This window comes from Poecilia reticulata, linkage group LG6 (assembly GCF_000633615.1).
Source record: "Poecilia reticulata strain Guanapo linkage group LG6, Guppy_female_1.0+MT, whole genome shotgun sequence".
NCBI lineage: Eukaryota > Metazoa > Chordata > Actinopteri > Cyprinodontiformes > Poeciliidae > Poecilia > Poecilia reticulata.
Genome location: NC_024336.1, coordinates 14,388,589 through 14,409,353, shown reverse-complemented (window position 1 = coordinate 14,409,353; position 20,765 = coordinate 14,388,589). Strand labels below are relative to the sequence as shown.

At 39.4% G+C, this 20,765-nt stretch overlaps 2 protein-coding genes across 2 annotated transcripts in view; both read right to left on the bottom strand.

Moving 5' to 3' along the window:
- The window catches only part of fam185a (family with sequence similarity 185 member A), a 10,275-nt gene extending 9,024 nt beyond the window's left edge, over positions 1-1,251 (bottom strand). The window contains exons 1-2 of the mRNA XM_008411389.2: positions 708-1,251; positions 523-632 (exon numbers count right to left, since the gene is read on the bottom strand). Coding sequence (XP_008409611.1) covers positions 523-632; positions 708-1,140 — 543 coding nt within the window. The 5' untranslated portion in view covers positions 1,141-1,251. The remainder of the gene's footprint in view (positions 1-522; positions 633-707) is intronic.
- A 3,087-nt stretch (positions 1,252-4,338) lies between these two features.
- On the bottom strand, positions 4,339-15,598 carry LOC103466065 (fibroleukin-like; the record flags this gene model as incomplete). The annotated part of the gene is made up of 3 exons (XM_008411388.1): positions 4,339-5,066; positions 6,802-6,890; positions 15,564-15,598. Coding segments are annotated over 3 exons (828 nt in total), but the record flags the coding sequence as incomplete, so codon positions are not given.
- Positions 15,599-20,765: the final 5,167 nt, after the last annotated feature.

Genomic DNA, 20,765 nt, shown 5'->3' with positions numbered 1-20,765 from the left:
AAATGAAAAATAGATTAATGAAAAGTGGGTAAATGAAAAATAGATTAATGAAAAAAGGGAAATTGAGAAATTGATAATATGAAAAATAAATAAATGAAAAAATGGGTTAATGAAAAAGCTAAATTATTTATTTAACAAATTATTTATTTATTTCACTCATTTTCTTCATTTTTTGATTTATTTTACTCATTTTTTATTTATTTCACCCATTTATTTATTTATTTAATTTTGGCTGAAATGGCTCTCCATAGAAATGGCTCTCCATACTACAGTTTATGCTAAACTGAGGCTTCTTGTTTTTAACAAACTATACTGATGCTATTTTTAGGCCTGTTGTAGCATTTTCAGGTCAAATGAATAACAAACACTTTATATTGCTACTAAATACTCTATCCTTGTACTCAATGGTACTTGAGTAGAACTTTTAGCTGCTTTAACCAAGTTAGCTGTGTCAAGTTTTTCTGCCTTCCTATGACTTTGATATTTTTGGTTAAATCTATCTATCTATGAGGAAATACCAACTTTAACAGAGTGAAGTAAACAGCTGCCCTTTTCTGTTTGCACTTTGCAGACATCGCTCTCCATCTTCTTCACTTGCACGTTGCCTCCTCCTTCAGCAGTGATGAAGAGGTCTGTGAAAAGCACGCAGGTTTATTATGCACGGACTCCGTGTTCGCATGTGCAGCTAAGTCGTTACAAAAACTCACTAGTTTTGATTGGTGCGTCCATCTCAACCGTGACGCTGCTGTTCACCTTCTCAGCAGAGATGAGCAGCTCCTGGCTCTGTCCATCGTAGTGGACGTGCAGGTCCTCCGTGTGGTCACTGTCTGGACCGTGGACCGAGATTATTGCTCGGTTTGCCTCGGGGTAGGCGTGCACGTCCAGCGGGCGGACGCAGATGTTGCAGCCCAACCGGGCTCTTACTGTGGTGAAGGGGCTGACGTCCAGGGTCCATTGCCGCAGGGGCGACGCCTCCACCCCGTCATGTGTCCGTGCCTTTGCTGGGTAAGAGCTAGAAAAGTACCGTGAGGCAAGTAGGGTGCACCCGGGCGTAGTGACAGCTGTGTGACCGGATGTGAGGGACCAGCACCGCAGGAGGAGCCCCACGGGTCCTCTCTGACCCGCTGATGTCCACAACATCTCCTCTGACCAGCAGCTGCTCTAAACGTCCAGCAGCCGCAAACACAACCACACAACCTGCACTGTCCCACACACGTCCATGTTCACCGGGGGACGTGTGTCCTAAGCTGTTACTGAGACAACTAGAACCGCGTGGATTTCAGATTAAAAGTCTGCAAATTCCAATATACCATTTTTTTAAAAATTCTTCAAGCTATGGAAATAATTTAAAGTGCTGTAGCCAGGGCTGGAACAAGGTAAGCGAAGTTTGCGGTCAGTACTGCCGAGACAATCAGAATCCTAGATTGTGTGGTGCTAATTTTGAAATATCTGTAAGGAATCTTTACTATATTTGATTATTTACTATATTTGAGCTAATGTATGATGTTAAAGGTGACTTTCTATCAATCATCACCGTATCGATCACTACAACTTGACATTAAGTACGGCTGAGGCAGCAGTCACTTAAACCCAATGGTTTTGGCCAATTTTGAGAAAAATGTGCTGCAAAATCAGAAATAAATTAGACTTTGTGTGAATTTTGCATGAATTTTATGGATTTATGAAAAACTGGAAGGACTTATTGATGTAATTTGGAGTCTAGAGGGCCACTTAAAAAGCTGCGGTGGGCCAGATTTGGCTCCTGGGCCTTGAGTTTGACACATGGGCTCTAGGACAAGTGACGATACTCTACAACATTTCAATAGGAAGAATATTAATTTTTAATCACCTTACAGGAAAAGCTAAGTGATTTAATTTAAAACCTTTAAAACACCTCTACAATGTGGGCATTTATATGCCAAGAAGCAAAAAATAAAGTTCCAGTTCTGTTTTTAAAAACTAAACCCTCATTTATAATCATCTGAAGACAAAAAATAACCAGGTTACATCTGCTCTTCAAGTGTACAAAGATGTACACTCAAACATCTTTGAGGTAGCTTAGTGTTACAATAAAACATTTTATTGGATGTTAGATTTTTATGTCCTTTAACTTGGTGCTGTGTAGATTTTTTTTATTCGGTTAAGTAATACAAACTGATCGTTTGTATCCCAGTGGTTCTAATGTCATATGTAATGCACTTTAACCTCCTATAAATCTTTACAAATTTAATCATCAAGAAAAATAAACATAAAACACTTTCCCTTATCCTCCTTGGCTAAATATTACATTTGTTCCTTCATGCTTTTAATTTGAAGAGAAATTTATTCACTCTACTGTTCGGTCCATGTTGCTTTGGCAAACTTCACAGACAGGATGTTGTATTCTTGTGTAAACCTTGAACCGCCTCCTTTCTGGTTTCAACCAATGGAAAAACAATGAAGTACAATGTGGATGACGTCAGTATTAGCGCTAAGGATTTAGGGAAATTGAGTCTTAATCCAGAAAGTCCGAGTCGTTGTTTTACATCCCGGTTGTTTTAAGAAGGTTAAACAATACAAAGTTAGATATAACTTATTTTGTTTATTTTAATTAAACAAACTCTACTATAAGACATCCCAGACCAATAAAAAAAAAGTATACCCATCAGATTTACAGTTCAGGTAGCTTGAAAAACAGCTTGTCTTCACTGTTAAAAAGAAAAAAGAACGTTCAAAAAGAATTATGAACGTCACAAGACAATCAATAAGATGTGACCTTTGTCATGTAATATATTACCAAAAATACTGAGATGCTTGCTTTTACACAAATGAACTTTAATGAAATCTCATTCCTAACAGTCTTTCATGTGTTCATACTCATCTGTAACAACTTCAGCTCTTCCACGAAGGTTTAGGAGGGTATGTGGGAAAATGTGACCATTTTTCCTGCAGGAAACCATTTATGAGGTCAAGTGGACAATTTCATCTAGCTCACAATAATTCATCCAGCAATGCTCTTTTGGTTGTATTCAGGGATCTCCTCTCCAAAATTGCTCATTCATGTATTTATGAACTTTGCTTGGTGCTCTGATGTAGAGTCTCACTGGAATAGATAGGAGCTCCAAGTTCTTCCTAAATAATCAGGAGCATGAAATTATCCATAATGTCTTTGTATGCTGGAGCTCTATAAAACAACTCCACACCTGTCAGGCAAGAAGTGTCCCCCGTACAACCACCAAACGCAGGCTTTTCCACTGCAGAGAGTAGCAGGACGTTTTTCCAGATCTAGAGTCTGGCTGCATTACGTTTCGCACCTCTGCTTCCAAGTCTTTGTATAGTACTTAGTGATGTGAGAGCTTTTTATGCACTGCTCTAAAAAGCTAAAATAAAGAGAGCATGAAATCTGACTCTGCAGACAGATGGAGACTTCAGCCAGCATTTTCTCCGCTCTGTTTCCAAGGCAGAGCTGCTATTGTTCTCAGTTGCTTTCAATACGTTTTGACGCCAAACAGCAATTATCAGTGTGATGTTTAGTAGTGGGAATATTTTATGAATGAGCTTGTTGTACACGTGGCATCCTGTCACTGCACCACAGCTGAATTTATCAAATGCCTCAGTGCTTAATTTTACACCTGCGGTCAACAGATGGTTTCTGAAGGCACATCAAGGCATTAAATAATAGTTAAATGCCAGACAAGCTGGTAGAAGGGCCGGAGTTTTCTCGGGTTGCACCGATGGAACCTGTTGCTGCGCACTGCTGGTCAGCTGGCTGAAAGAAAGTAACGGCACTTTTCCCCTTGTTACAAGAAAGACAAATTTAGTTGCTCGTAAACAGTTCTCTTTGCAAAAAACTCTCACCATATTGGCATAAACTCCTAAGGACAGCAATACATTACACTAATGCCGCTTTGAAACATCAATAAAAATTTATTATATTTACCACAGTAAGCATATGTACTTGAAACACCCTCTTCTAAATTAAACAGGTGGGTTATTATTTATATTTTTATTACATTATAATTACTGTAATCAATATGTCCAGTTTTTGGCAGTAGTTGTCGTAAGTAATGCATTTCTGTTTTTTATTGAAATATTACCAGTATAACATAAAATATTGTTTTATTTTTTACAAAACTTATCACACCTGCCCATACCTATCTGTAGCCATAGCAATGGCTGGAACAGATAAACTCAATGATTTGTATGGATGTTTCTTAATATCTTTTGGCAAAATAGCTTATCATCTGTTTCTGCAATCTAGTAAATTAAATTACTTTGCTGAATTTATGGCCACAAGATGGCAGCACTGAGTCGTTGTTAAAATGAGTGGAAGGTACAAAAGATTCGTAGGAACCTGAACAAAAGCATTTAATGTTCGCTTTATTAACGCAAGCCAAAGCTCTTTGGTCGGGTCATCATCCTGACTGATTTAAAAGACTGTCTCTCATTGGTGGGGTAGTACTCTGTAGATATGTTGTGCCATGTTCCCCAGAAAATCCCGTCCCGAACTCCTTTATACTTCCCAAAGTAATATTTGCCGTTGAGGTTTGCAGCCATGCAGGCATCAAACCACCAGCCGGAGCTGTAGTAGGCCCCGCAGTTCCCGGACGGGTACCGGTCGTTGTCCCTGTCAGGGGTGGTGAACGCCCTGTTGTTGTGGTCGTAGGTCTTGCTGAAGCGCAGAGCATCGCCTGCGGTACCCGAGTACCCGCCCACCGTCAGTCTGTAGCGGAGCCGCTCGCTGGCAACCCTGAAGTGCTCATACTGCGCATGCTCTGTTACTCCATCAAAGTCCTCCAGCTCCACCCGCAGCTCCATGTCCCTGTCCCGGGTCAGCAGGTGCATCTTGTTGTTGCCCAGCCAGAACTCTCCTCCATCCAGCACTCCGAAGCCAGCCTGGTAGTCCACCCAGGGGCGGTTGAAGCTCACGCTGCCGTCCTGGCGGCGCTGCAGGAGGGTCCATCCGCCGCCATCCAGCTCCATGTCACAGTACACCTGAAAGCTGCTGCTGCGGAGGTCAGGGGTCACCAGGTAAAGTCCGCTCCTGGTTTTTCCTCTGAGGAGGTGGTCTGAGCAGTCTCTTATTACTGTGGAAGAGGAATGAAAAAACAGAATTGAACTAATTGGTTGCAGTACAGAAACTGGTCCCTGCAGGTGATAACATTCTCTTGCATCTCTGGGACTTGGCTGAAACATTTCCTTGATGAGGTCAAATGGCAACAATGTTATGTGGAGAACCGAACAAGCCAAAAATAAAGATGAAAATATGTGACTCAAAAAACTACACTGCTTCACTAAAGTATTCACAAGATTTTTGTGAACCCTTTCACATTTTGTAACATATGTTATGTATTTATTAGGATTTTATGTGATAGGCCAAGACAAACTTACTCATTATAGTGAAGCGTGTAGACATTTATTTATTTCTTCTTAATTTTGGCAGGTTTGGTCCTCCAGAGCCAAATGCAGCATAGCTCACAAAGTTCTGATGACTCTTCAGTCATTATATGTTATAAAGTCACTCTTAAGTCATACATAAGGTGTTATATATACTTTATTTAACACTTTAGTGATTTAAGGTGTTATATACATTTTAAATGTCAATTTACAATTTATACTAAAAGCCAGAGAAATTGTAAATTGCATTAATTTCATTTACTGCTTAATTTTTAAATCATGTAGTCATTAACTGGCTAACTGTTTTTTTCATTATTTATTCTTTAACTCATCTATTTACTTTAGGATTATTGTTTTATGCAAAATTACATTTTACATTAATGTGGGGTAAAACCAATTAAACTATTGTAAGACAGATTTTACAGAGCAATAATCGTTTAAACTGATTATTATTAATAAATTATTTTATTGAGCAACAATAAAATAATTTTTATTGTTGCTTTATTAACGCAACAAACTTGTCAAACTTGAGTTTGACAAGTTTGGTTGGTTCTCATTAATTTAAATATTTATATAAACAGGTTTTTAAAAAAACAAAGAAACTGAACTTATAACTTCCTTGCTTGTTATATATTTAATTCAACATATAATCTTCATAATTATTATATTTTTGAGTGACTTTTCTATCATTCTTTATTTTTTTAACTGATGTATTTCTTGTTTTCTTATTTTCATTTCAAATGTTTCCTGTGTTTTTTTTCCTATTCAAAATGACGCAGTGAAAACAATTAAATGTTTAATTGTTTAACTTCACCTGTAATTTCAGCCTGTAATTTAAGTGAGAAGTTTATAGTGAGGAGTTTACGACTTATTTAAATAAAGTACGGCTATTCAGTGAGTAAATTATCACTAATTATTATCACTGATAGCTGAATCACTGCTTCCACTGACGGGTGTTTTAAAGCTGTTGGTCCGTGCATTGTTGTGGTGCTAACCTCACAGTCGTGCCAATCATTGTGCCGACACATTGTGCGCACATGCAGATTCCTCCTGATGATGCACGGCACTAATATGATCTCAGACCACATCCTGAAGTCTACTTTTTGATTAATTGTGTGAGGCTCATTAGAGTTTATTGTGTGGTTGTCATACTTGAAATTCTTTTATTTAAGTTTCCTTTTTAGATACGCACATACTGACCTATTTGCTGTGATGCATACAGCTTACTCATTCTTTGTTTTTACTGTTACGTTGCCTGAGATTTCCTTTCGTTTTCCAGTTGAATGAATGTGCCTTAGATAAAAGCGTCCTTTTCAATTTATTGCAATAAACAGTTGAAAAAAGAGAGGCAAAATTTTCAGAAGGCTTCTTGTAAATGTGACAAGTATAGTAAACCATGCAGAAATCATAAAAGTAATCTCTTGCCTGCGGATGCTGCAGATGTTGGCAGTTTCCCGTGTGTCCTCTCAGGCCCCTCGCCGGTCTGGGGCTCCTTTGGAAGCTCGTCTGGTCTCCTGTTAGGAATCAGGCTGTTGTTGACAAACGCAGTCACCCGGTTGATTTTCACACGCAGCTCTCGTGGACTAGGAGTGGACATTTCTGCCGGCAGGGGCTCAGGGCCAGAGGTGGAGGAGGTCTTTGACCTGAACTTGGGGCTGAGTGTGGTGGTAGTTTTCAAACTCGGGGAAGAAACTGGGCTTGCATGGGGACTTTCTTCCTCACGATGTGTCTTAGCCTTAGATTTGGGAGCTATGCTCAGCTGTGTAGCTCCTGGACCGGTGCTAGTGATAACATTTTGGAGGATCCTACGGTTAGTGTCGTTTGGTCTTGTTGTCATTGGGGCAGATGACAGCAGCCCAGCTGTTTGTGGCCTCGGATCAGACGTAATCCTAGTGTTTGGGCTCGATGTGACGTCTTCGGGTTGGGTGTGAGTGGCAGGGAAGTGTCCATTTTTCAAGCTGTTTGAGGTCTTTGGACTTAGAGTTATGGTCTTCCTTACACTTGTGCTGAACTCTGTTTCCCCCAGGGTATGACTCACTTTAGCAATTTGTTTTACAAGGCCAGATGTAGGTGGCATGTCAGTACGAGAGTTTTGGATGTTTCCTGAAGGAACCCAGCTGATCTGAGGTGGGTTTGTATTGGTTTGCGGACTTGGCTTTGATTGCACTTCTTGTTTTGGCCTCTCTACAGGTTTAGCTCCTGATGGTTTGTATCGAAATGGAACCCTTAGTCTGGATGTTTTGTTGTGCGCTGGTTTTATGATTTTCTCAGTTACAGATATTGGTTTTAGATTAGTCGTTAAGCCAGGCCTAAGGGGTTTTAACCTTGGATTTGTTTGTTTGGTTTGGTTGGTTTTAAGGTTTGCATTTGGTCTTGTTTTTAAGCTTGGATTTACCTTTGGATTTTTCTGGTTTTGTCTGTTCTCTTGACCAGGTTTAGGTGTTTTGCTAAATTTATGTACATTACTGCCAGGTTTGGACCTTTGGTCTGGTGAGATTTCAACTGAATCAGATGTTGAGTCTGACTTGTTTTTATGCTCCTGTTCTTTACTCTTTGACTCTGATGATGGTTTTTGGTTGGATTTTGGTGTTGCTGTATCACTTTTGTTTGACTTAAACCCTTTGTTGTTTCCTGGGTTTTGTTTAGCTCCATGATGGTCCTGGATGTTTTTTGTAATCTGACCAGTTGTTGCAGTAGATAGAGCTGATGTAGTTGTCTCTTCAGGTGCTAAACCTGGTTTAGATGTTGGTTCCTGCAAAGATGCTTCTTCAGACTTTTCCCATGACTCTGTTAAAGGTTTTGGTCTTTTTTCACTTTTGTTGAATTTAGTCACTTGAGAATATTTAGTTTGAGAGTCACTGTTGGTGGATTTCTTTGTTTGATTAGGGACTGCAGGAGCTAAATCCAATGTAGGCCTGGGCTCCTGCAAGGATATTTCTTTAGACTTGTCCCATGTTTTAGTTGACGGTTTTTGAGATGCTGTGTCACTTTTGTAAAATTTAAACTCTTTAGAAGTTTGAGTTTCAATATATTCATTGTTAAATGCATCCATATGATCAGGTTCCGCCGTTGCCTGACCAGGTGTAGGTGTTTGTCCATGTGCTAAATCTGGATACAATTTGGCTTGCTGCAAGGAATTTTCCTCCACGGTCTCGGGTAAAGGTTTTTGCTTGGGTGTTGGGGTTGCTGTTTTGTTTTGATTTGATGTAAAGTTGTGGATTTTTTCCTCGTTTTCTTTAGTTTTGAGATGATCTTGACTGGTTTTAATCACCCAATAAGTTGTTGCCGTAGCTAGATCTATTTTAGATGTTTCTGCAGGTGTTTGACCTGGATCTGATGTAGGTTTCTGAAGGGTTTTTTCTTGAAACCTGTCCCTTGATCCAATCAATGTTTTTTGTGTCACTATTGGACTTTGAGAGTCTTGAGAAGTTTTAGGTTTAAGATGTTTTCTGTTGTATTTGTTAATTTGATCAGGGATTGTGGTTGCTTGATTTGGTGCTGATGTCTGGCCAGCTGCTACATCTGGATAGGGTGTAGGTTCCTGAATCTCCTCAGACTGGTCCACTGACTGCGGAAAAAGTTCCTGGATTGGTTTTGATGTTGTTCCACTTTTGTTAAACTTAATCTTGTGGATATTTTCTGATTTAAGATGATCCTCACTGGATTTTTTAATCTGATCTGGGCTTGTGGTACCTCGATGTGGTCTTAAACCTGGATTAGGCGTTGGTTCCTGCCAGGACTTTTCTTCAGACATGCCCACTGACTTAGTTGAAGGTTTTGTATTTGCTGTTTCACTTTTGTTAGACTTAAACCCTTGGATGTTTTCTGATTTGTGCGTCTCTTCAAGATGATCCTCACCGGATTTAGTTATTTGATCAGAGTGTTTTGTTGCTTGATCTAATACAGATGTCTGTCCAGGTGTTAAATGTGGATGTGATATAAACTCCTGCAAGGAATTTTCATCAGAATTGTTTGCTTTCTCAAATTTATACTCTCTGTTATTTTCAGGCTTGTGTTTAGTTTTGTGGCTTTCCTGGCTGGATTTATCCATGTAATCAAGTGTTGTATTAGCTCGATCAGATATAACTTCCAGTCTAGGTGTTAAGTCTGTAGGGGTTTTAGACTTCCTTGAGGGATTTTCTTCAGATTTATCGCCAAAGTGGGTTAAAAACGTCTGGTTTGGTTTTGGTGAAGCAGTGGTTTCACTTCTCTGTGAATTAGGCTTGCTAGGTTTAGGCTTACGTTTGTGTTTAGTTTCAGGAATTCCCAGACTGGATTTGTTCATCAGGTGATGGGTTATTGCGGGTTGATCCGGAGCAGATGTCCATCCAGGTCTTACATCTGGATTTGATTTGGGGTCATGTGAGGGATTTTTATTTGATTTGTTCAATGGCTCGGTTAACAGCGTTTGTTTTGGGGGGTTTGTAAACGTTTCTATTTTGTTAGATTCAGAAGAAAATTCTTGAGTAGATTCTGGCTTGCCTTTAATTTTAAGGCGATCCTGGCTGGAATTTTTCTTCTGATCAAGGGCTACAGTAGCTTGATCCGGTACATATGTCTGTCCAGGTGTTAAATCTGGATTATATTTGGGCTCCTGCAAGGAATTTTCTTCAGAGATGTCCACTGCCTCAGTTAAAGATGTGGCTGTTTCAGTTTCAAACTCTTGGGAAGGCTTAAAGTGATTCTGAGTAGAATCATTGGTGTTATCCGGAGATGTATGATGCCGTTCAGCAATGTCCTTTTGTCCAGAGGTTAAATCTGGACTGTCTGTAATCTCCTGTTCCATATTTTCTTCAAATGTGCCCACAAATTCATTTGGAGGTATTTGGTTTGGTTTTGGTGTTGATTTGTACTCTGAGGTAGGCTCAGGTTTAAATGTTGGGATTTTCTGGATGTATTTGCTTGTCGGGGGATTGGCTTCATCAGTTGGATTTGATGAATGATTGGGATTTTGTAATATAATTGTTTCATTTAATTTTTCTTCACCCAGCCGTTTGTCTAACGTTTGGTCAGGTTTGTCAGTAATAAAAAAATGAAAAATATTTTTTCCCGGCTTTAAATTTTGGTCAGTATTTGAAACCTCATCAGACTTTCTATTGGTTAATTTATATTTACCTGAATGTGTCGCATTTACAGCTGGAGGTCTTTGAGCTGCATGTCTCTGGACAACAGATGAAGTGTTTTGTTTTGATTGCGTCTCATTAGCTCTTCCTTCCTGTTTAGGCATCAAATTGCTTTTGAGATTTCCCTCAGTTGTTGAAATATCAGTGCTGTTTTTTTGGCCAGGTTTTTTATTTTGGATTTGCTTTGAGTTTTGGCCAGGTTTGAATTTTACACCTGTCGGCTTGTGAGGCTTATTCCTTTGGTTGAGTTTAGGTTTCTCCTCTGTTGAAGGACCTTGATTTGGTTTATGGTCATTCTTGGCATTCTTTAGTCTTTTGTCTGCTTCAGTCTTAATTCCAGATTTATGTTTTTCACCAGGCTTTGATGCTCGAACTGGTGGAGGTTTCAGATTGGTCTTGGGTTTTGAGTTGATGTTCTTCTTTGGTGCCCCGTGACTATGATCTGTAACTCTGGATGATGATGTTATAAATACAGTGTGAAGAGGAGATGAGGTGGTTGGAGTTGTTATGGATAACTCTACATCAGCGATGGCTATCTGCTGTCCTGGACCACCCACTGTGGATATTGTTTCTGTTGTTGTAGATGGCTGCCCCTTAACTTGGCGTTGGGGCTCAGTAACACCAGCTGCTCCAGGCTCTGTGCTTCCCGTTAGTCCATAAACAGCTTTTGGGTCACGAGTGACATCTGTGATGGAGCTTAAAGTGGAGCTGAGCAGAGAAGGTGATGGAAGAGATGATGTAAAGCTTTTACTGTCGCTCAAGTCCGGCCTTGAAGTTAATTCTGTTGTAAGGAGAGTCGGGCTGATCGACAAAAAGTCTGTCATTTTAGTTGTCTTGCTGGATGATGTTTCTCCATCGTCATCTCTCTGCACACTCTCCGTTTTAATCTCCCTCCCTTTTTCTGTGAGCCCGAACCTCTCCATCTGCTTTGGTTTCTTTTTATTTGGGTCCACTTTTATTCCCTTTTCCATTTCGATCTGCTCCTGTTCCTTATTTATATTCATTGTGTGGTTCTTAGACATCTTTATTCTATCAATGGCCTCAGCTTTAGTGTTTTTTTCCACTTTTGTCTTATCTTGCCATATGGGATGGCTACTTTCTTCTTTTGTTTTTCCCTTGTTTTTATCTAACAGATCTTGAATTTTCCTCGAGCTCCCTTTGGGATTTATCTCAGGCATCTTTCCTCTTGTCACATTAACAGATTTCATGTTTCCACCAGAGGTTGGCGTTTTTAATGTGTCCTCTCCTCTTGCACCCTCAGTCACAGGTTCTCCTCTCCCGTTTTCCTTTACAACTCCTGTTTCCCATTCGTTCCCGTCTTTCAGCTTTTTTTCCTCGTTTCCGTCCATTGTTTCCACCTTAACACCATCTTTTCCACACTCCTGTCTGAAATTTCTCTCATTCTCTTCAAGTCTCTCATTCAGCCAGTCCCCCTCATCCACATTCGTGTTCTTACCTCTATTTAGCTCTCCTTCATTCTTCCTCTCACAGTTTCTCGCAGCTTGACCACCTGCACAATCTGCACACATTTCTCTCAGCTCGTCGACACTCTCCTTCAGTTTCTGCAGGTCCTGCATGATGTTCTCCAACTCCAAAACATGTTGTGGCAAATGAACAACCAGAGGAGGAAGACTGATGTGGAAGGGGCATGTGTTGTCGTGGTCCCCCGGTCTGCACGCTCCTACCGGTCTCAGAGTTGCAGTACAGGGTCCGAATCCCCGGTCGCCCAGGAGGACTCCTTCTTTCGCTCTGATCCGAGAGATACTTGAAAAGGCCAGCAGGGTCCCACACACGCAGAGCGCTGTTAATCTCATTGTGTCTTCTGAAGAAAGAGTGAAGATGGAGGAGGGAGAGGGTGTAAAAAACACCCAAGTGTTTGTGAAGCGCAGTGACAGTGGAGAGGAGGAGATGAGGTGGGAGGGAGAAGAGGAGGGAGGGAGGCAGATGAAGTCGAGCTGCAGAAGGAGAATCACCTCAGCGGATTGGGTTTGGGAGACGATGCAGAGCTATGACAAATTATTTCTCCGCTTAAAAGTTTATGTTGTTTTTTCTTTTAATTGCAACTCTTGAGTTGATTTATTTATTTCAAAACCAGAGAAAAAAAAGCAAGGACAGAGAAAGCCTGTGCATACATAAGCAAAAACAAAATAATTGTTTACCACTTCTTTTCTGTTTGAAATGGACTAGAAGTGAACACTTAAATGTTTAGACAGAGACACACAGACGTATAGCTCATTCAATCTAAAATGCACAGACACACACAAATACCAACAATGCTAGTTATTACAGTCAATAAACACTCCAACTGCAGTCATTAAGATCCAAACCAAAGTCAAGTAGAAATAATTCATAAGATTGAAAAGGTGTAAGCTGAGGTTTTTCAGCTTCTCTGTACAAACCCTTAAACCTTTTCAACTCTTTAGTATAACAAATACTAGCAGAATACACACAGTCAACAATTAAATCAAAACAAGAGAAGGAAAAAAAGAACAAAGGAATAGGAAGATTAAAAAGTAAGAAAATTGCCATTATGAAGATTTCAATCAGATTTCAAATATTCATGAATCTTCATAGCTTTAATTCCCTTTTAAACTGTGTTCCCAGATTGATAGATGTGAACCATTTCGTTTACTGTCTGTTCTCAAACTTATGTCAGGTTCTTTTTAGGGGTTTGTTGATTCTTTAAGTCTGGCTGTAATCAAGCCTGAGTTTGGATGGTAAAAATATTCACCTCAGAAATTCCCAAAAATGTGGTTATTAACAGTTAATATATGACAAATAAGGCGCTGATTTCATTTTCGCATAAGGTTAGATGTGAAAATTAAATAATCCCTTTATTTAAAAGGGATAATTTTCTTCTCTTTTAAATAAAATGCTTATTTGAAAATTGCTTTCAAATGTCCGTATTTACTCCAGTCATCGTTGCCTAAAATTGATCTGAAACACTGAACGTGGACAAAGAAGCTGAAACAGAAGAAATCTGTAAAAGAGCAAATATTTGTCCTAGAAATTAAATGTTTATTGCCTGATAGCCTGACGAAATACTGAAGAGTTACCACAGCAATTAGAGAAGTTTTAGGGAACATGCTTCACATTGTAATTGTATTATTACAGTCCCATTTATCTTCTTTCTAGTCACGTCACCTAATGAGGGCCAGTTGTCACACATTCTCCCTAAATGCTGTAAGAATAAATGCGATAAATACATGTGTGTCACAGTTGTTCTGGCAGAGGCTTCCAACACTTCCTGTCAGAGCGTCCACAAACATGTGACTGACAGATGACACAAATCAAAATATGCATTTGAAGCAAATACACAGAGCCAAGAAGATGTTACTCTGATTTGTGACACTGTATTTCATTTCACTGTAAACTGTGTGGTACGTTTGAACTCCGGGGTAATGTAAGCCAGGAATGATTTATCCAAGAGAACCAGAAGATACACATGCGGTGCCGGAGAAGAGAAATGTCTCATGTTGTAAAGGATTTCATTCGGACTCAACAAATCCTCAACAAGTGTCGGAGTTGGTGAGGGAAGTTTCTGGGTGGAGAAGCTGACCTCACCGTGTGCAGACTCTATTGTGCTGCTCGATCATTTTGAGATTTTGTCACTTTACGGCCACGTATTTCAATGCATTTTATTGAGATTTTATGAGGTAGAACAACACAAAGTAGAACACAATTGTGAGTGGGAAGGTTTTCAAAACCCCAAAAGCATGCCGTGCTATATAGCTGCATGTCTATTTCAAATGTCTCTACCTGGTTTGCTCATCTAAACTGACATCTCAGTCCATTCTCAGTCCAGTTTTCTTATTAGTCACACTCCATTAAACTTAGATTTGGGCTTTGACTGGGCCAGTCTAACGTGCAAATATACTTCAGTGTTATTCATTAACGCTGAAGTATATTTGCTACCCAATTAGTCATCTAACTAATTGGGTAGTTAGATGACCCAATCTAGACAAGAGGGTGGTGTAGAACAGCAGAGTTTAAAATAAACAAGTAAAACTTGCAGGTCTTGGAACAAGGAAAACAGAACATGGAACTGTGATGAGGGCAAAGTAGGAAACCAGCTCTATGAAAGCCAGACTGCATAAAGTCATAAGTCATAAAGTAAGAAACTAAACACGAAGGAATGAACCTATGTGGCAAGACCACAACAACAATAATGTGCAACACAAAATAATAAACTAAATATGGCAAAGACTCTAACAATAGCAATTCTAGCTTTGGCTGTATGTTTAGGATCATTGTCTATCTTTTATGGTAACCTCCACCTCATTTTTATTTTTTATTTTTTGCTGTTTCCAACATGTTTTTCTCCCCAAACACATTTTTGTCAGCTGAAGAAAAGCACGATGCTGTCACCATCATGTGACAGCATGGTGGCGTTAAACAAGATGTTATTTTTCCACCACACAGTGCGTCTTGCATGTTCAACAATGACTTTATTCCTGTCACTCCTCAGGCAGAATAAACTGAACAGATTCTCATACCTGATCTCTAGATCTCTACAGATCCCGAGACTTGCCATGTTTGCTGTTGCCACAGCTTTGTAGATGTGCAACATGCTGATATTTGGGTGATAGACTGAACAGTGCCGCAATGTTCAGAACTTTGGATATTGTTTTATAACCTAATTCTGCTTTGACCTGTCTGCATTGTGTTGTTTGTTCACCAATGAACCCCAACATACCTCTCAGGCCTTCACAGAACAGCTAGATTTCTACCAAGATTAAAGTGGATATATTATTCAAAACTCAAAAACGATGTTTTTGTACTTAAATTTGGGTTTCTAGTGCTTCTAAAAACAGCCCAAGCGCTTTCGCTCCTCTCCCCCGGGTTTCGGCAATAAGTTGACAATTACTTTGTGTCTGGAAAATAATCCGTTTCAATGATCTCAATGTAAGGTCACAAATCAGCAGGCACTGCTTATCACCTAGCAACCCGAGAGTAGCCCAGCCCGTTACCTAGCAACTCAAGCGAACCGCCATTAAGTTCGGTTAGCTGGTTTTACCACTGAATGCGCTACTGGGAAAGACAAGTGTTTTGTTATTGGCTTACCATCCAGAAACCACTTGCTGCTTTCTTGTTGGTTGTTTCGGAGGCTCTACTTCTGATTTTACAGTTGTATAATTGCACATCTGTTTGCAACCGTTTCCGTGTGCGAGTGTAAACGTTCAGTTGGGGGCGTGGCCAACATCAACTTATTTGGATTTAAAGTGACAAGCTCATTCTAACATGAATTCAAAATTAACAGAACTGAGTAGACTAAAATCTCATAATATGAGAATGATTTTGTGCAAAAAAAGAATATAATAATGAATGGACGTGTTTTGTATAGAGCATAGACTTATCCTAACTTGTTCAAGAAAACAAACTAGGTCAACTTTTAGATTTAGACAGCATGAATACAATTCTAGTGACCTCAGAAGGCAACTGGTTGTAAACAGTTTTATGAGGGGATATTATAGTAAAGAGAGCTGGATCCAAATGCCCGTCATACTATTCAGATTTTTAATTGTACAAAGTATGAATCATTTTCCTTCCATAGTTTTCGAGCAGCTGAAGATGCTCATTCACGCATAATCCAAATAAAACACGTAGAAGTTTACGTTAAAGTTGCCTTTTGTAAAGCAACTTCACGTTCATCTGAGTCCTAGTCTCTTGGTTGAGACTGTTTTTTTTTTCCCTGCTTACAGTCTGAGAAGCAAAAAGAGAGAAAACACAGTCACATGAGCTAAATGAGGCATCTGCTTGGCAGGGAGTTTAGATAATGAGGCTTTAGTTTCTCCTGCCCTGGGTGTGGATGTCAATCCCACCAAAGGAAGTAACATTTGACTGATCACATACAATGCAAGTGTTTGATATGTCTGGTTTGTTCATTTGTAACGCTTATTAAACCACCTAAACTGTTTTATTTTAAAACCGAAACCTGAGCTGCTTTGTTTTGTTTCGTTCACAGACTTGGAGGTTTTTCAGCTGTGACTTAAGCAATCACGCTGAAAACCATTTATTTAACAAGACCTTGTGAAACAGCAGGTTGGAATGGAAAACAAGTGCATCTGAAGCCTGTAAGAGCTTAAAGCATTTAAATGACAAATTCAGATAAAGATAAAGTTTGAAATGTTTGATAAGATTAAAGATTTATTTTGTTGCAGCTAGGATTCAAAGGGCTTTAAAGTTCAGGCCTCAGTTCAAAATTCCTGTTAAGTGAGCACAAGATTAGATTAAACATTACTTAGCATTTTTAAACTGACTGCCCATTATTCTTAGTGCAATCTTAAGGTTTCAATCTGCTTTCCAATATAATTTCCCACAGGTCTTTAAATGATGACTTGTTAAGACTAGGCCTGTTTATCATCAACTTTGCATATTTAGCTTAGTGAAAATAAAAAACACTTGGCTACGATGCTGGAGGTGCTTGTAGGGAAACAATCCACTATGTCATGCTGCAGCTCACTTCTTATGTTTATTTTTAAACCACTGTTCAGAAAAACCTCAGAAAAATTGGAAAACACAGTCAGAATTATTGGTAAGGTAGTAAGTAATGTACCTGCTTTTACTGTCTTATTGCCTCAGTTTGTGATTAATACCACTGTAAAAATGAGTTTTTTAGCTGTGGCACAATAAAAGTATCTGAATCTGAAAGCGGTCAGATCTATTTGGATCTAAAGGAGGCTTTGCTGAAAGGCTAAAAGAAAAAAACAGCACTAGAGTAAAAAAAAAAAAAAAGAAAAAACACCTTTCCAGCTGATAAACGGCAGAAGTGTCCAAGAGGATTTTTTTTTTTTTGGTCTAGTTTACAACCAAATTTGGCTCAATTAAATGAATCAAAAAATATTTTGAACATTATCAAACTTTGTATCTAATGAAATCCAGCCAATTGCATTGAATCACAGACTTTACAACAATCTCTCCTTCTGAAGGTTGATGTGTGACTGTTGGAAGTGATGAGACTGAGCTATTTGAGAGTTTGGAGGAGAGGCTTATACTGGGAACACTGCACCAGCATGGTGGTGGTAGCATCATGCTAAGGGTTTCATTTTTTACTCCCAGTGGTACTGATGCAGTTAGAGTATTGACAAAAGTAGGAGTACTTCACTTCTGATCAGAGGATTAAAACTTGGAGATACCTCAATGTAACGACAGGACAATGAACCCAGACACACTCAGTGTTGTTTTCTAAATGGATAAAACAGGCAGTCATGAAGCGTCTGGAATGACTCTGACTTAATAAGTACAAGCCAAGCTTGAAAGCCAAGTCTTCCTCAGGAAACTAACCCATTTAAAGGAGCTCTACAATTTCTGATAAGAGCAGTGATTGAACATCGATGAAGAATTAAACAAAAAAACCTTGGTAGTCACAAAAGCTCTGGCTTCTCTGCAGCCTGCTGGGGACATTTATAGGGAGGGGGTGTGTATAATTAGACTCTGTGTAAATTAGAGTAAATATAAACTTGTGTACCAAGTTCTTGTTTGTAAAAACGTCAGAGCAGCTGCGTTTTTTATTGAAGCAATTATCAAATTAACTGTGGAACAACTACGTTAAGAAATGAAGGTTCTTTTTAAATAGTCACCTGGAATGAAGAATATAAACAAATAGTTAGGTTTATTGAAGCAGTCGCCGCAAGATGAGCCAAGAATCGATCCAAACTCTTGTGTTTTCTGTAGAAAGAATCAATAAAATCTCTCAAAGAAGAAATAAAACGAAGCTATGAAAGTTTACAATAAACTGATTCCAATGTTTTCTTTTAGCTTTAAATAAAAAGTTATTATACTTTTGTTTTACACATTTTCAAATATAAATCATCTTTTAACCACCCTGATTTTTACATCTGTTGAAATATTAATAGTCGGTCCCAGTGAATCCGCCTGGCTGTAAATCTAAAGTTGATCTCCTCCTCCTCCTCCTCCTCTTCCTCATCCTATGATAATGTGCCATGAGCTCATCTGACATTTGGCAACTGTTGGCAGGATAAAAGCCAGAAGTACAAGTTCGTTCACCTTCCACATTGACTTCAGCACTCCAACAGCACACTGTTGAATAGTGTGACAGAAATGTTTACACTATCGAGAGGCTTCAGTCTTATTGATTCATTGCAGCTGAACCTCATATCTTTACAGCACAGCCGAGCATCGATCTCAGTTGTTGCTCAGAAACACGAAAGACAATCAACCGGACTGGACTGAACGTCAGTAGCTGCTGAAACTTTAATAATCCCAATAATCCGCTCACTCCAGGGCTTCACCCATTTATGGACAGCACTCTTTTTCCCCCCTCAGTGTACCCTCTTGGATACAGTGTTTTGAATTCCCCCAGTGGGCTGGCTCGGCCCACTCTCTGTCTTGGATTGTGTAAACTCTGTTTTTTTTCCACATAGATAGAACAAACATCTGACCATCAGTCGGGCCTTCCTGGCAGAGCTCTTCATCTCCATCCAGTTTGGGCAGAGAAACCAGTGTCATTTCTCTTTGTCTGTTATGCGCATGAGTGTCCCATTTCCACCTGAACCAAAGTGAACCCGGCACAGAGACCATGCAGCCTCTCTACTAACACCACGCTTAGTCTGCCTCAAAACCTACCTGGATGCTATTATTTTACAGACTGGCTCTCTGCAAGCCAAGAACAAAAGCAGACATATTAACTCAGCACAGCCGTCACATGATCCACACCTGCTCTAATCCAGATGATATTGTGCGTATTATTTCTAAACCAAAGAGCCACTCGTCTCTCGTGACTTCATCTTTCATCTCTGTTATGCAGATCCACCGCGGACATTGAGACTCACACAGGTTGTCTGCATCTAAGTCCTTAATTCTGCAGTCACACATGCATTCCTTCCCCATGTGTGAGTGTTTTTTCATCCATCACGTGCCTGATAGCGACTCCTTACCAGTGATACAATCAAGTGGTCCTCACATCTGGGCTACATTTCTTGCAGCCAGCCACACCGGAGAACGTCAGGTCAGTCTGGGCCTCATTAAGACGCTTTTATAATTTATTTTGCAAGAAACCTGGCAGGGATGAAGGATGCTGATGCTGGGTGTAACGTGGAAAACAATATTATTTGCTGCACAGTGTGTCCAACAGGCGGGGGCGCTAATTTATATTTTATGGTATATTTTGCACTAAAAGATCAACAGGACCGCACCTCTTGAATTTTATATCATATAAAATTAAGATCATCTTGAATGGATTTTATATTGCAGCGTGCCACATTATTCCCATCTGTGGTAAACAGACTCTAACAAAAAAGGAATGAATGTTGTCTGATGGCTTTTTCTCTTCTTCGTGCCAGACTTACAGGAATTACTTCAAAGAGTCAAAATAATGTAAAACACCATGTGTTTAATGATCAGAGTATGGAGTAGTCAGCGGACAAGACGGGACTCTGCAAGTTCAAATCATGCAGCTCAAAAGTATTCATAACCCCCACGCCTGCACACCACTTCAACCATAACCTTTAATATATTTTTTTTAGATTTCATGAGCAAAACCAGCACAAAGCAGTGCTTTATTGTGAAAGATACTTAACATTCAATGTATTTTGTTTACAAATAAACATCTGAACTGTGTGTTTGTATTTTGCCCATTTTATTCTATCCCTAAATAAATTCCTCTGCAGCTTTCAAAAGTCATCTTGTTACGGGATGCGACCTACGTGCAATTTAAGCTCGAATCCAGCCATTCTCTGAAGGCCTTTGAGGTTTATTACAGAACAGTAAAACGAAACGGCATCATCTAAACCAAGGAACACCGCAGAAAGGTTATAAAAAAGTTGTGGTGACGTTTAAAAGTATACCAGCATCTGAATGAGGATTGTTTTGAGAATGGAAAAACTTACTGAATCTCGGTCGTTAATTTAAACTGTCACAGTTCTGGTAGTTAGAGTAATAATGAGAGAAGCACCCAAGAGTCTGGAGGAGCAGCAGAGATTCACGTCAAAATGTGGGGCGTAATTGCAAAGGGAAGAGAAAGGGACACGTTTTTCACAAACAAAAATGTGAAAAGTGTGATGTGCATTTTTACTCAGCCTTAACTTTGAATATGTCACTCAATGACGGTGACTCTAAACACACAAGCATAGCTGCAAAGAACTGGTTTTGATTAAACCGTTTATGTCTGCGGTTGCATTTTAGATATTAAGTTTTGCTACAATTTCTTTTCTTTTGAAACTCAAGAATAAATGTATTATACAGTTTTTGTATTATTTTAATCGTAATAAACCAAATTGTTCATGTATGAAAAGCCTCTTTAAATCA